The sequence below is a fragment of the Triplophysa rosa genome, linkage group LG17, assembly GCF_024868665.1.
Source record: "Triplophysa rosa linkage group LG17, Trosa_1v2, whole genome shotgun sequence".
Taxonomy (NCBI): domain Eukaryota; kingdom Metazoa; phylum Chordata; class Actinopteri; order Cypriniformes; family Nemacheilidae; genus Triplophysa; species Triplophysa rosa.
The window spans coordinates 20,959,949-20,976,453 of NC_079906.1; the positions used below are offsets into that span (position 1 = coordinate 20,959,949).

The window sequence follows — 16,505 nt, forward strand, 5'->3', positions numbered from 1 at the left end:
GGTAAATTATTTGAGTTTTTCTGTAGTTTTATTCATATTTTTTATTAGCGTTGATTTTTGTATTTTTTGTGAAAAAAATGGATCCTATTAAAATGAACTTAAAATGGATCTCATTTGCAAAAACAGATAGAAAAAAGGATAAAATCATGTTTTTTATTATGTTATCATGTTTTATAATGTTAGTTAGCTGTACTTTTTTTAGTTTAATTGATATTAATTGGAATGCACAATAAGAAAATGTGATTTAAAAAAATGGTTAAAATGGAGTTAACTCTTGATTTGTGATTAGGGAAACATTTAGAAATAAATCTGACATTTCTGTCATGATTGTTTTTATATTTGCAATACCTCCTCTGTTCTCCTCTTATCATCTCTGGTTTTCTGTAATTGATGTCACTTCTCATCCTGTCAGATGGCCATTTTATCATCTTATTGTCCCCATCTCTCCAGACAAACAATGATGACCAAATGGTGTTAAGAGACGCTTCTCTCTTCCACCCGAGCATTACGTCATCATCCTGTGAATTCTGCTTACATAAGCTGTCTGCATAGAAACGGTCACCTGGCAACTGCGTCTTTTCACCCCGGACGGAGGAACCTTCCGCTCGTTTCATGGTGGCTTTCAGTAGAGCAGAGAACAGACCGCAGGTCGCAGGATTTCAGTTTCATCTTTACTACATTTACGCTGAGTGTAGTCGAGGTCTCTGTGATTTCTTGCGCTGCACAAACATAAACCAACGTGATTATCTTGTCAGCAATCAAAATGACTGTTATTATGTCTTCTGTGTTAGTGATCTTCAGGGATTTGTCCTGCGCATGAATACATTTTGATGTTTTGTTACAAGACGTGTGAAGAACAGTTCCTTTTTATGTCCGATTTGAATGTTTGTGTCAGTCTTAACCTTTAGATAACAGATATATTTTATAATCTTTAATGTTAGTGACTGATAGGCTAACGTGTTCCGATCTAAAACCGCATGAACAGATGTGTTGTATTTGCATTTTTCTTCACATGCTGTAAGTTCTAATCATAGGCATAGATTTTATTTTCAGATTTCTTCATTAAAATGCTCATTTACCATCATTTTACCAGCCCAGTACGTTAAATCTTGAACGTGATGTGAGATTTTTGCTTGCACTTATATTAAAGCAAAACAAAACATTTGTGGTCACATTCACTTTATTAACACTTACAGTGATGGTGAGGTTTGACAGAACGTACAGTGCAGAGATATGTATTTTTTATACAAGATTTCAGGACTGGATGAAAAACGAACGAGCCCAGCGGGCAAAAAGATCAGGTGGGACAGAAAACCAGTTACTATACGACAACCAGATCGATTTAAGGACACACATCTCACTCTATACAGATACCACAACCAATCAGAGGAAAAGAAAACCGGAAACTCACTCTTTAAACTCATTTCGTCCGCCGCAGCTGATCTGAATGTGTTGTGCAATTTAACCATGTAGCAGTTCTGAACGTATCTGTTCTTTTATGCAATAACAGTGATGCTGCAATAAATCATTCCAGAGATTTCTGTCTTAATGGATTTATTAAAGTTGTCCGTGTTTAATTAGCGTTCAAATTGATCCAACTCATGGTTGGGTCAAACGGGCAACCCAACTGCTGGTTTAAATTAAGATGGGAAATAACCATATTTGATCCAACCATGTTCTTAAAACAATCTTTTTTTTTTACTCTTGCATGACCTTGATTGTAATATAACATCATTTGGAGTCAAGAATCTTAATGTGATTTTGATCCTGTTGATTCTGACAAATACAGACACATGTTTGTACGAGACACTTCTACAAGCCAATGGCTAAAAGTATAAATGATCCATTTCAATAAGATCTTGTTATGCCTGCACGAAATGCATTGTTTTGAAAAACAGAAAGCATGTTAGATAAGCTGTTACGTGTGGATTTTATTATAGTATAACATCGAACCTTGGCAAGCAGGCCTGAACTGACTTTAATGACAATGCTGGCATGTCTGTAAGCGAGTGATATTTCCCTCTCTGTCTATATTCTTTCTCTTTTTATCTCACATTCCCCCTTTAATTTCTCCATATCTCTTTAGGCTGGTAGGTACTGCAGGATGTGCTGTGCGATCAGGTTGGGGTCGTAGGTCAGAGCCCGGCGCTTGCGGCTGTTTTTTTTGGGGGGTGGCAGGTCAGTGTCTATGCGCTTCATCCTCTGCAGGCCGACGTGTGGCGTTCTGTTGCTCTGGCCTGTGACACCTTCATCGTCGTCATCATCGAGCCTCTTCACCCTTAACAGCGAGGCCTCGGCCTGGGTGGAGGGGATGGGGGCGGAGTCCAGGGAACGCCGGGTTCGTTTAAGGGCGGAGCCTCCAGCTCGCTCCACGTTGGACACGGCGGCCAGGTCGCGTTTTGCGCGCTGGCTGGAAGGTCCTGCTTGGTTGCCGCCCGATGCCAAACCGGAGAGGATTTTCTCAACAAGGTACCTTTATAATGCATAGGAAAGAAAATAGTCAGATGCAAAATACGCTTGGACGACTTCAAGGGACAAAAATCCTATCATCGTTTATTCATCCTCATGTTTGAAAACCCGTCTCTTACTCTTGTGGAACACACGAAAAAAGATATTTTGAGAAATGTTTTAGTGGTTTTGTGTCCATACAGTGAAAGTCAATGGAGTCCAGTGTTGTTCGGTTACCAACATTCTTCAAAATATCTTCTTTTGTGTTCTGCGTAAGAGAGTCATTACCTGAGCATCTCTTGATCTCTATCCTGGTGTCTCTCAGGAATCCTGTTGGCACTTCCGGCCTTCATCAGCATCTCTTGCTTGTAGCGGTTGAGCAGGGCTTGAGTGAGCTGAGGATCCAGAACGCCCTGCCATGATGCCTGGGGCTTTGCCATACTCACCGCCTGCTCCGTCTCATCGTAGTCCTGAGGATACGGACCCTGGAAATCCCCCTCATCCTCTTCCTCCTCCTCCGCTTTGCTCTGTCCGTTATTCTGCGCGTCGTTCAAGAGGCGCATCAGAGATGCCAGATAAGCCGCTTCCTGTTCCCGCCTCTGGTCGCTCTCCACCAGTCGCTGGAGGGCTTGTCCTAGACCTTGAGCCCTCAAGGCCTCTGGCTGGTAGTAAAGATCATTGCTTCTCCCAGCGGCAGGATATGACATCATCTGTGCCTCGTAGGGCGCTGCGTCACGGAGGTCTCTGCGGAGACGAGCTGCTGCAGAGAGAGACTGCGCAAAAGAGAAGAGACATGAACATTTCATTTATTTTTGTTTATCGTCTTGTTTTATTAAAGACATTTATTGGTTTGTAAAGCTTACATTTATGAGTGTCACTGGGTTACGAATTGCTTAGTTCATCATGTTGAACTTTTTTATATGATTTTGCAAATATGCAATCACTTCCAGATGATCAGGTGGGTCTGTTTCTGCTTCTTGTGACTTTTATAAAGGACTTTAGTTGTTGAAAACTAACGTTGGGATAATTGAATCCCATCAGAAAGAAAAAATCTTTCTAATATCTCAACTTTTTCCATGGAAACTTATGTTTCAAACTGAGCTCAGATTTGTGAAGGCTGCAATCAAGTCAATGTAATTGAAGATGTCAATGTCAACTCAAACATTTCTCATCAAACTTACCCTTTATCGTTTTATCTCTACGCATTCCACACCTCCACACTCTTTATGCATTTCAGACACGAATGCGTTTGACTCAGTGTAGCCACATTTCATTCAGAGGAAGCATTAGTAAGCGTGTTGTCATCTCATTTACACCTCTTCTCCATCCTCAATGAATCAGAGGTTCAATTACACACACACGCAGCTGCTTCAGAGTGAAAAAGAGTCTTTTCTAGGACCCGAAATCACTCCGGTCTGCACAGCAAGCACATTCAGACCGTATGAATGATCTGCTCCTCCTCAGCCAATATTACTTCTGTAACCGATGCTGAAATCTCCTTCCACCATTACTGCCAGAAGACCTGTGTTCCTCTGCCTGTGCTGTGATTTAATGTCGCGATCGATTCATTTTGGCCATTTGAAAGCCTGAGGTTATCACCAAAGTGCTGATTGATTGGTAATATACCACCCCCATGTCTGTGTGTGCAAAGCACAAAGTACTAAACTGCAAATCAAGCACTAAGAGTCGGCTAGCATCTGTTATTATAAATCATATTCAGCATCAGCTACTTACAAATGATAAAACAGTCAAATCATTTGCAGCATCTCTGTCGGGTTCCGGTCTGTTTGAATCTTTATGTCGTGTAGTATTTCAGTGTCTGGAGGAGTTGCTCCGGTTAATAATGAATGAGGCAGACAGTGACGCACACATTCAAGGGAGCAGGATTCCTCCGAGCGTTATGCGAGTCAAAGAGCTGGTGAGTCAGTGCTGGTGCATTGTGACGTCTGTACCTCCACAGACAAACGCACGGTGTGTGGGTGAGAGATCTCGCTGTTCATATCCTGAGTCCAGATACATGTGCTTGGTATTCCTTCCTCACCATCTGTTCATCAGTGCGCCAATGAAAACATTTCCATTCTGAAGTTCTAAAGACATTAGGCAGCAGCTGAAGATCTAAATAGGTCCTGTGTGTTGTTATAAAATGCATTAGGTTTGCATTGTATTTCACGAATGCCCCTTGAATTAGTTATAAGAAAAAGAAATGAATTTATTAAGAAGTGACCACGTGAAAAATCCCTTTAGTATTTACTACATAGAAACTACGGTGATTTAAACCTTACCATAGTAAATAATTAAGTTTACTACAATATTTACTACAGTTTATCAATTCACTGTAGACTATAGCATGCATTAACAAAGTGTAATCATTTCTATAATGTACTAATGTAGTTTACCATAGTATTTTTTCTATGTGGGTTTGGTTTTACAATATGATTGCCTAAATTCAATTATTTCTAGTTAATCTATTTTGTAGAAAGCACTATACAGTATAAGCAGCTAATTGTCTCAAGTCGGAGAGAAAGAGAGAGACACTGACTGTGTTCTCTGAATGCAGTTGCTATGGTAGCATTCCTCCTCCGCTTGGAGCGAAAGACCGGCTGTGTTTTCTTTTAATGACATTGTGTTTGCACCCCTATTGATTGTATTCTTTGTTTTGTCCTTCAATACAGCTTCTTATCCTTCAATACAGCTTCTTATCCTATACCGTTTACTTTCACTTCGAAAGCATCTACATTCAATTCAACTGAGCTGTGGCCGCTGTCCATGGTGCTGAAATTCATTTGAGTTAACTGCACATCTGAATTAAAAAACGGTTGTGACTGCGGTCCACACATCTCTCCAAATTGTAAAATGAAAGTATTAAATAAATCATTTTAAAGTATTAAAATCAGTCAAGCAATTGCCCTACATCTTTTGAATAATGCATCAAACGGAGCTATGATTTTCGCCTACTTCGAAAGGTCTTACTTTGGGAGAAATTGAACTATAGAGGAAACGGAATATGTTGGAGAGCACCAAACCAATAAAAACCATTAGCACCATAGCGATCACATAGCAACGCTCAAAAATCCTCTTAGAACACCATAGCAACGCGTTGGCATGACAGTTCTCAATCTTATCTCTCTTGCATCGTTCATAGATACACCTACATTATCATCAATTGTCCCAGAAAAAAATATCAGCAGTGGTTGAAATGGCTAAGATGAACTTATTTTATATTTGTAAACCATATAGAAAAGTCCACTCTATTTCTGTTTGAAATTTGCATTGTATTTGGAGGTTATTACATGGCTAAAAGCTGAAAATCCTTTACAATTTGATTGCATCATTTGTTGCCTCTTACTCAATGATTACCTCGTGAATCATGCTTGACGTTATTGATTATTAAACATAATATGATTGACATTTTATAAATGCTTGTTGCAATGACAACCAAATACAATATCCAAGAACGCAGCCCACTAAAAACAACAGACTTGATATTTGCTCAAATAACGTGGGTCGTAGGATACACATGCTTTTCTCCACGATAAACCAGCGTTGCATGAGTAAACATAAACAAGACAAACATCCTCTCGAGCACAGGAGGAGATATTTGATTCATTGTTTTGATATACCTCATTTTATGTGTCGTGCACAAGAAACCCTGAACGTGTTCTTAAAATACATGCAACTAATGTACAACATTACTGTTTATCCAGTTGATCTAATGTGATCTCAGGTTGTTATTTACCCTCCAATCAATTCTGGCCATTGCCTTTCTGAGAAACTTCCAGAATTTAATCAGAGGCAACAAGGCCTTGTTGATTTATCCTCCGTGTTGCCAGGCAATGTTGATTTGTACGCCCTATTTCACGCCATCTGGCTTGAGTGATCTCATTGCTCTAAGTGAAATATCAGTTATGCAGAAATTAAAAGTGCTGTCATACGCACGCATGCACACCGAATAGATGAACATGTCCTTTTTACAGAGAGTACACCATGTTCTATACAGTATGATACACACAGTATATTTAAAATAATGATTTATTTAAGACTAAATGCTTTGTATAACCATCATATGTTTAAAATGACATCATGGCGAAACCTCAACACAGTTTGGGTTAAAGAGGAATTTAACATTTTTCAAAATGAAGTAAGCATGCAGACACACAACACATTTATTGTAATGAAACACAGTTGATGATTGTGGTGTTATATGTTACCTTTGCCTCTAGTGTTGGATTTCTGAGCAATGTCAGGGAGAAGAGCAGAAGAGAGCTGGTCAGAAGGCCCGACATCCTGGAGATAAGAATGTAGCTGCCCCTGCAGTGAAGAGAAACGCTGCCACTGAGCACCAGCACAGAGACAGACACATACACTCACACACACACACAGCAAGTCAAAGATGGAGGTGGGGCCGGAGGGGGGTGTGGCCAGGAACGGTGGGAGGGTTTAGTTGTTCCTCTGAACAGAGATGCTGGTTAGCCATTTAGAAATAGGGAGAGAGTCGGTGGAAAACAGTGCGTGTGTACAACTATTGTAAACACACTATTCAATGGTGAGCCAAGAACATACTTCATTTAGATGCATTATGATCAGGAGTGCAGATAAATGACAGAATAAATGTTCTTATTTCGAATAATATAACACAACAATAATGCAATTGTGAAAGGGACGCAACTGGGGAATTCCACGAAAAAAAAACATTTTGTCATCCTTATATTGTTCAAAACCTGTATGTGGAAAATAAAACCCATTGAAATCATTTCAACCAGACAGGCAACAGAAACAACACACTTCTGCCCCCTACTGGATGTATTCTGACCATTCAAGTAAAAAACAAACTTTGTACATATAAGAGTTCATCTTAACTTTATAAGTGTTAATCATAATACAATATAGCTCTATATAGTTCTCTTTTGCCTTTATGCCATGTTCTTTCCTCTTAGGACTAATAATACATTGAATGATTGATCTCAGAGGAACTTGTGAACATACACGTGCACAATTGCTGTACATACAGTACAACGTTTTTTGCTGTGTACCATAACTGTATTCATCACTGGACCAATAAGAGGGAATGCAAGTCGACCAAAAGCTGAAAATAATCATTATTAAAATATACAGCGATAATACGAGTAAAAAACCATGTAGCTACATGATGTTTCATCAAAAGCTCCTTAACAAATGATGAATGCAGACACAAGCAGCTCTACTTAAAATGCCCAAAAGATTAATGTGACATAAGAAAAGAAATATGTTTTGTTTTTTTGTTCGGGTTTAGAAGAGAGTAATCTGTGTGCAGATGAAGTGGTTGTGAAGAGTTAAAACACGCTACACATATTCAACATAAAGCTGTCCTCTTCTGTTTCCTTTTCTCTGTTCTTCTCCCTAGAAAGCCGCAAATTCATGATTCGTCTTCATAATCATTGTTGGTAGCTGTCATGGTGGGTTCTGTGTTGTACAAAGAGTTTGAGAAGTTACTTATATAAAGAACGAGAAGCGAAAGGTCTGGTGTGAATGTATAATCCGAGCGATAAGCAAGATCAGAAACAAGGTTTCTAGGGGCTAAAACTGACAGAACCCTATTTTGACCTGACTGCAGCCATAAGACCTTTTGTAATATTAAATGTTGTTACAAATTAATAAAAGATAAAAACTCACCTTTAGTGTTGCTCTTAAAGTTGGTCACTATCACTGCAGCAGTCATGATGATGAGACCAACAGCGATAAAAGAGACAAAGCCGATGTAGAATGAAAACACTCCTTCCTCATGATCCCCACGATGATCTAAAACTACTAAGAAATACAAAAGAAAGGAAAACAACAGAGAAATCTGATTTGTCTGACTGTAACGACTTCAGAATAAGGGAACGGTTTTACAAAAAGTAACAGATCACTTTGAATACTGAATCTAAACCCACTTGAGACTGGGCCTAACCAACCTGACCAACCCATTAGTCAGTTAAGCACAACGTTAATAACGAGATTTGAAAGAACACTGATTGACAGGTTACCTGAAACGTTATTATCCTGAAGATCTATTTTTCGTGCCTCAGTGTAATCATGAACCTCACTGTGCAGTTTTCCACTTCGACGAGTCTCACACATACAGGTGAAGTAAGCAGGTGGGGTCACAACGACCTTAAAGACACGCTCATTATCTGTTGAGAGTTCTGTTTTCTTCAAGCTGTAGTGGTGTTCACTCTTCACGGCCAGCTCACAATATCTCAAATGCATATTCCACTCACATGTACAAATGACTAACATGTGTCCCCTGTCCTCCATCTGCTGGTACACTGTAATGTTTATTCCTGAAACGCAACAAACCATTTAGCTGTTTAAATTGTGCCTGCAATCTTCATTAGACCTTCTATGTGATGTGGATATTTTAATAATGGCTGTTGACTGTTACAACAGTCTCAGTGCTTTCTTCAGTTTTTTTTAAACTCTAAAACGTATATGTAGTAATAGAAATCTTATGTTACTAAAATGCCATTATTAACAAATAATAAAAGCTTTGAAATTAAAACTTGGTCAAATCATTCGACTTTTCAATATAGAAAAGAGTAAACTAATAAAATTAGAGTCGTACTTCTCGCAGGGTCGTGTAGCACAGGCTCAAGGCCGTCACCCCTATCTGTGCAAGAAAAGCAATAGTTCAGAAATAAATACACATTACACAACTAAAACTATGACAAAGGATTTAAGTTAAATAAAAACCATTAGAGAAATACAACATATTTTGCTCACGTAAAGTTAACCAACAGACCAGCAAAAGAGAATTAAACAGAGATGTCATCCTGCTTTGATCTGTTTTTCACGCAGGACAACAGCTCAGTTTGAATTCACACCTTAGATATTTCCTGCGTTAAAAACTGCAGAGCGGAATTCTTCGCTATGCAGTTGCTGAAATTGCAGTTGCCATTATTAAACACTGATTTCTTCTTTTCTAGTATAATTATATATGTAAATCTATAGGATTTTCACCTATTGTACTGGCTACCATGATAAATGAACACAAACTTTAATAATAAATATGACAATATAGGAATGGCAGTCTTTAACATTTTATATGCATATTCATTATACAAGTTATTTTCAGCAAAGCACGTGTCACCTTTACAACCTCCGAGTTTCTGTTGACACAGACCACAACACAGCGACCACAGTCAGTCATATAGATATAAAGTTTAAATTAGGGTGAAGACATCAGTTTTTGAAAGTTGGACACCACCTTTCTTTATAGAAAAGGTTTCTCAAGATTTATGAACTTTTTCACTGCAAACCAAATCTACATACACATAAAATGACCTGAACCTGAAGGAGTCTAACAATTTCATATGAATAATAATTTACTGTATATAATAAATTCTTGCTTGACTTCTCCATTATTTGCAGTTTGTGTTTCTAGAAATTGTGTTTAAGATCACGTCACATTCAGATCTGTCACCACAAAACCATCACAGACTGATTATTTATGTACAACTCTTCATTAAACCGCAACCATAAAAGAAAAACAAAACCTGCAGCCAGGTGGGCACACTGTGATGCTTAATATACACACATCCCTTGAGCATTCCATTTTTACAAAAAAAAGCAAAACAGGCAGAATGTTCTGGCTTGTACACTTGTGATACCTTACACAGTCCACAGGACCCAGAATCAAGCCCTAGAAACACTAACAATCACATGTGAAAAGCTCAAACACGTTTTTTTACATTTGACATGACTGTATGCTGTCTTAGAACACACACATACAGACAGACCAAAGTAAAGAGGGAGGCGTGGATAGGAAGGGGTGTTGCCAGATCAGGTGGGAGGGGCTTCGTTAGTTATGAACACATTGTACATATTTAATATACAGGAGCAGTGAAGAGAAAATGTAATCGTACTTTATTGATTATAACAAAACCATACTTGTTAACTTGGTTTCTACAATTCTTATTCTCTAATAAAAATAAACGTAATAAGGACTTCCTTGAAACAAGTATTATGTAACAAAATTAAAAGCATGAAACTTTTATAGTCAGATGCCACAACAGCTAGAAAAAAGGGTATTTAAACCTGTGACTCAAAACATCTACGTATTTGTCTAAATAAAACAAAAACCTTAACACAAAACCACAACTACAGTACTGTGACCTACTGTAAATAATCATTATTCAAATCTGCAGATGAAGGAAACAGCCGAAAAGCATATGCATGTATTCATTTAACAAATGAGAAAGACAAACATTTATTTGATTTCATTTTTAAGTGTGAAACAACAAAAATAAAATTCTAGATATGTTTCTTTTTCAAGTAAGGGTTAAAAAGAACAAGTTGTTAAACAATTAAGAAATTAGGAAAATATTTGGTAAAACACCTGTGTGTAACAATTAATTAAAGTAAACTCTGTAATAATTATTTTAATAGATTTTTTTTCAAATACTGATCAGCTGGCTGTGTTTATCTTTTCTCTATTTCTCTCTGTTCTTCTTCAGAAAGCTTCAAGATTTAGGCATCCTCATAGTCATTGCTGGTTGCTCCAGTGGTGGGTTCTGTGTTGTAAAAACATTTTAGAGTTATTCTGTTGGCTCTTACTGCTGTAGAAGGAGATGGGATGGACCTGGCTGATGAAACATCTAATGCTTAGGCCACACCAAAACAGAATGATGTTATAAATGAATAAAGATAAGAGAAATAATTACCTTTAGAGTTGCTCTTAAAGGTGGTCACTATCACAACCACAGTCATGATGATGAGACCAACAGCAATAAAAGAGACAAAGCCAACGTAGGATGAAGACACTCCTTCCTCACGATGATCTGAAACTACAAAGAAATGCAAAGCCAATGACAGGCAAAGGGATGTTTTGGCTTGTATACTTACAACACACAGACCACAGGACACTCAAGCCTTGGAGTTTTGAGTCTGACAATACCTTAACCCTAACAATGTAGACTACCTATGCTCCGTGAACGTACCAAAAACACGCCCACGTGATGTCGTCTGACTCGAAACACCAAGGATTTTGTGAGAGCCCACAGGACCCAGAATTAAGCCCTAAGAGACACTGTCCGCTAAATATAATTTATCCTTTATAGACTTAAAGGTGTCATGAATTTTAACCCGAGCTTTTGTAAACGTATTTAAGCAAATATCCTGTAAGTGTCAGAACTGAAAACGCCCTTATTACTGAAATGACAACTGTTATTGACACCAGGCCCAGCGAACGCCAGGTCCTGGAATGCACCTATCTATGACAGGTTGAACACCGCCTCCACAGAAGAATATCAATGACTACTTCTCTAGCCCCGCCCACTGGTTTGCGCATGACAGTACTGAAGTAACACAAGTGGCGTGGAACCAGATAGAGCGAGCAAGCAATAAACATGCCGTTACAGATCGCAAAATATTGAGGAGTGACTGGTTGCGGAAGAACACAGTCGCTGCATAACCTTCCTTTGGATTCCGACATTAGGATTTTAAGATGTTCCAGCTCCCGTGGGTAAAACTTTGAACGTTTGTTCGCTTCATTTCACAGCGGATTCCTTTGTGAACAAGGCACAGGTCGACGCTGGATTTGCGGAGAGACTAAAATTAAAAAGCAGTGCTGTGCCGTAAAAATTTGAGCAAAAATATCTGTACGATGCGTCACTATTGCTATGTTAGAGATCGCTTGATATGTCCTGATAATGTGTAACCTAACGTTACGTGTCTAACCAAATTCACAGAAGGCTCCACAAACTGCTATCCAATCATAGGAGTGGGCGTTTACATCCAAGTCTTCAATGCGGCACGCCCATTTACACCGAACGTTTGTCGAGCCGGCCTCAAAACCCGGGTAGAAAATAGCCTATTAATGATTGATTTTGATGTTTTTGAATGTAAAAACCACGCGAACGTCACAAGTAGACCTCAGACAACAGTATAAAACAATAAACAAGGGCCAGGTCATCACACCTTTAAAATGAAGACAATATTGTGATCAGCGGTGTCAAAGGAAACACTGAGAATGATAAGATCAAGGATTGACAGATTACCTGAGATCTTATTAACCCGAATGGTCGGGTAGCCAGACTGATTGAAAATGTAAGTTTCACTGTGCAGTTTTGTGATGTTCCCTCTGAAACGAGCCTTTTGCACACAGGTGAATGAAACAGGTGGACTCACTGTGATCTTATAATAGTTCACATCATGTTGAAAGTGAATCACTCTTTCCAGGGTGTAGTTATTATCACTCTCTATGGAGAGTTTAGAAGAGCTCCACCCACTATGGCTCCACAGTTTATTTGTACACATCACTATAAAATGTCCTCTGTCCTCCACCTGCTGGTACATTGTAATGTTCGGCGACACCAGGACTTCTTTAAAAAACAACAACAACAAACCAACATGCAAGTGAAAATGCTGACTCTTTTTTTTTTTGCAGTTTTACGTGCGCTTTCAATGTTGTGCATCTTTATTTAACACCCTGATGTGATTGTGACACTGGATAGTTTAATAATGACTGCAGTTTTTTGGAAGATGTGATGTTATTCATCTCAACCCTTATTTACAGAGTTTCAATGCTCCTTTCATTGCATTATAAAAAACAACTGGGAGAAATGAAATACTTTCATATTAAATTATTACGTGTGAGATGATATTGCTTTTCTCGTGGTACTAAAAGGACACGATTTACAATCATAAAAAAAGAAAATAAATAAAAAATCACAATCAAAATAGTTCACTTGTTCACTGGTTTTGTAACTGTGAAAATAAAGCTTTTAAAGGACCTTCACCTAAATTTAATTATAGTTGGTTACCTTCCACAGGGTCATTCGGATAATCCGAATCATCAGCAAAATCCATAAATATATTAAATCCATAATTACTGTCCTGTCCAATAAAAGCATATAAAAAGTTAGTAACAGAATACATTATACTATTGAAACAGTAGCTTCATCAGTTGTCTTAACTTACATATTCATCCTCGGTATCTTGACACATCTCTAGACAAAAGAAAGATGACAAATTTGAATAATTTAGCATAACAAATGTATGGTATTGGCATATACGTTAAACACGCACAAAGCTAGTGAGTATAAACAGTGTATTTTTTTTACTTACGAAATGTAAGCCAAGTGACCAGCAAAAGAGAATTAAAGAGAAACTTCATCTTGCTTTGAACTCTTCCCCACAGTATAAAACACTGCACAGCAGCGTTTGAGTTTTCACTACTATTACTGTCTATTTCCTGTGGTAAAAACAGCACAGCTGAAAAAGGATTTGTCTTCCTTGTTTGCAACAGAAAGCTTTGAGAAAATATCTAAACAAGTTTTTTTTATGTAGATTACATAGTTTTATTTTAGAGTGTGTTGTTTATTGGGAAATATCAACAAAAGTGCAATATAATCTGGTTTCTGGATACGTCACACATTTCATAAATCTAAAGGAGGGAAGTTGGACATAACCACTACTGTTTCTCAAGATGTCTGAACTTGTTCACCGCAAACCAAAACTACAACTAAAGTTCAGCCATGATAAGTCTTGGGATACATTTTAGCCTCATGACATGTCTATGCATTAGACCTTTTTTAAAATTCATATGAATAATACACAGCAGAGAAGCTTCTTTTCTTTCATTTACAATAAATTTTTGTCAGCTTGACTTCTGCATTTGTTTTTTTTTAGAAACTGTGTAAGATCACCAAGTCATTCAACTTCCCTTTTTATTTGGAAGAGTGAATTTTATGAAGAGTCTTGACTTTCAGTACTGTCTGGACTTCCCTGTCTGACTGCATCTCTCACCCCCCCAAACCCCCCCCCCGAATTGTGTTTAAATAACACGCATGCGACACCCCCTATTTGATAAGCCCCTGTCTGCAGACTGCAGATCGAGGCGTGGCTACCCCTAGGGAGGGGCTACCTGGGTTACTCCGCCCACAGGCCATTTCATTGGTTAGTTGCAAAGTAACCACGTTGACACTCTGTACACTCAGTAGGTAGCGGTATTGCACCATAAAGTTGGATGCCATCCGCCATAAAAGAAGAAGAACGACTTTTTTAATTAACTGAACATTCGAAATTTGCTCTTTTGGCCTGGCACAAAAGAGCAAATGTCGAAATAGACATCAGACAAGCATTACAAAACAAAATAAAACAAAATAATAATTATCATATACCTTTGTAAAAACGGCAATTATTAACAGAATAACACAATACAATATAAAAAAAATAAAAAATAACACACACTAGGGGTTCTCCGCAAGTTCCGAATCCTCCACTAAGTTACACAAATAGCATTTCAGACATAAGTGATATTATTAACACGTGTAACCTTAAAACATACATAAATAACATGCAGATAAATTGTAAATAAACAATAACATAATCGTTGACATGGTGATTTATCGTTTATAATTTCCAAAAATGTGACGGTTTAAAAACGGTAAGTGAATTCTTATTCCATGTGAATGAAACGTTTGCCAAACACAATGATCAATTTCAAATAGTTTGACGCTGTTACCAGGTACTAGTAATTAATGGAGTCACTGTTGTGTATAATATATGGATATGTGACAAAAAAGGACACGGTTTTAGGGAGACGACATACTTGGATTTCTGTGTATTAAAACGCACAAACCAGAAGCATTAATACCTAACAAATGGACAAGGAATGCCGCTTCATATAAATAAAATAGTTGCTTTAATTTTCATTTTATGAAGAATATGTATCGTTATGTTTGTAACGATCGCGAAATTAGCACTTATCTGACTGGAAAAATTGCTTTAACATCTCGAGGAGAGACCTCACATGGGTATTTGAACCACCAAATGTAAATATATGTGCTGTTAGTATAATTAAACCCTTTGGTGGTAACTTTATTGGTAAGACATTCACGGAATTGCCCATTTCCTGTTTACCGTGGCATCGACGTCATTACGTTGCCACTAACCAATGAAAAGGCATGTGGGCGGAGCAACCCAGGTACCCCCTCCCTAGGTGTCCCGCCTCTATCTGCAGTCTACGTTTACATTTAAAATAACGCGCGGAATGTGAATCGGGCCAAATACGTACGCCAAAGTTCAATTTTCCGTGCATGGAATACGCCAATTTAATCGCGCGTGCATATTAAACGGCAATTTGTCTTATTAACCTGTCCCTCTACCCTAAACCAAGTGTTATTTTAATTATTTCAGAGTTTCCTCTTTATGTACAGTACGTTTGAAAATGGCTGCTCGATCTCCACCGAAGTGCACGCAAACACTGGCGTATCATAGGCAAGCAAAATTGAACTTTGGCGTACTTAATACACGATATTGCAACAGCGTGTTATTTATACGGAATTGATGAGAACGGGTTGCTTAGACTTGTTTTAATGACGTCATTCTATGTTAGAAAACATCAGCATGGTTTAATGAACGCACAATGATTTAGGAAGGACATGGAAAGTGACAGCTAGGTCATGTTTAAATTGTTAAAATAACATTTTCAATTGTCATTCTCAAATAATACATGCAAATAATGGTAATGATGTCTGGCAATAATAATGCTTCATTCAAGTCATACCAAATTACAGCTACTGTCCCCTAATGGACATACTAACATAAACACATTTAATTTAGAGATTGAACTGTGTATGAATAGTTGTGGGTGAAGTGCTGTGTAGGCTAAGGTTAAAACATTCCAAACATATTCATAAATCTGTCTTTAATTTCTTTATTACCGTTCTTATTCAGGACGCTGCAGAATTATTCATGGATCCTTATTGTCACTGTTGGTAGCTGTTATGGTGGGTTCTCTGAGTCTGAGGTATAAAGAGTTAGAGTTAATCTGTTGTGTACTAGAAACAATGACTTTATCAGGTCCGGTTTATACATCAAAACCTGAGCCCAACCTGAAACCCATCAGAAACAAGGTTAATAGGGGGCTGAAACTAAAAGAATGTTGGTAAACCGAACAGTGGAGGCAACCATTCACTTGCATTTTATGAGTGGCGGCACCAATTCAAGTGAATGGGGCCCGCCACTGTTCGGTTACCGACATTCTTCAGAATATCTTCTTTTGTGTTCTACAGAAGAAAGAAAGTCATACAGTTCGA

General features: G+C 38.1%; 2 protein-coding genes across 3 annotated transcripts; both read right to left on the reverse strand.

The window, feature by feature from the left end:
* Positions 1–1,162: 1,162 nt before the first annotated feature.
* On the reverse strand, positions 1,163–6,822 carry pcsk1nl (proprotein convertase subtilisin/kexin type 1 inhibitor, like). The gene is made up of 3 exons (XM_057357235.1): positions 6,657–6,822; positions 2,737–3,221; positions 1,163–2,473 (listed from the first exon to the last, which is right to left on the reverse strand). Exons 1-3 carry the CDS (start codon positions 6,729–6,731, stop codon positions 2,083–2,085), a joined length of 951 nt encoding a protein of 316 aa, XP_057213218.1. The 5' UTR covers positions 6,732–6,822; the 3' UTR covers positions 1,163–2,082.
* A 3,490-nt stretch (positions 6,823–10,312) lies between these two features.
* LOC130568288 (uncharacterized) lies at positions 10,313–13,785 on the reverse strand. Of its 2 annotated transcripts, none has more exons than XM_057357038.1 (6): positions 13,531–13,785; positions 13,384–13,412; positions 13,227–13,299; positions 12,462–12,785; positions 11,127–11,249; positions 10,313–11,048 (listed from the first exon to the last, which is right to left on the reverse strand). In XM_057357038.1, the coding sequence occupies exons 1-6, from the start codon at positions 13,577–13,579 to the stop codon at positions 10,933–10,935; spliced, it is 714 nt and encodes a 237-aa protein (XP_057213021.1). In that variant the 5' UTR covers positions 13,580–13,785; the 3' UTR covers positions 10,313–10,932. The 2 variants fall into 2 exon arrangements, with proteins under 2 accessions (XP_057213021.1, XP_057213022.1); XM_057357039.1 differs by having other exon boundaries at positions 10,313–10,976; positions 13,531–13,780.
* Positions 13,786–16,505: the final 2,720 nt, after the last annotated feature.

Excerpts from the sequence above, each read along its gene's own strand:
- pcsk1nl (XM_057357235.1), bottom strand. The coding sequence starts at position 6,731 with ATGTCGGGCCTTCTGACCAGCTCTCTTCTGCTCTTCTCCCTGACATTG. Across the intron at positions 3,222-6,656 it reads ATCCAACACTAGAGGCAAAG|TCTCTCTCTGCAGCAGCTCG; the intron begins GTAACATATAAC and ends TCTTTTGCGCAG. Across the intron at positions 2,474-2,736 it reads AGAGATCAAGAGATGCTCAG|GTACCTTGTTGAGAAAATCC; the intron begins GTAATGACTCTC and ends TGCATTATAAAG.
- LOC130568288 (XM_057357038.1), bottom strand. The coding sequence starts at position 13,579 with ATGAAGTTTCTCTTTAATTCTCTTTTGCTGGTCACTTGGCTTACATTT. Across the intron at positions 12,786-13,226 it reads TCCGAATGACCCTGTGGAAG|AAGTCCTGGTGTCGCCGAAC; the intron begins GTAACCAACTAT and ends TGTTTTTTAAAG. Across the intron at positions 11,250-12,461 it reads TCGGGTTAATAAGATCTCAG|TTTCAGATCATCGTGAGGAA; the intron begins GTAATCTGTCAA and ends ATTTCTTTGTAG.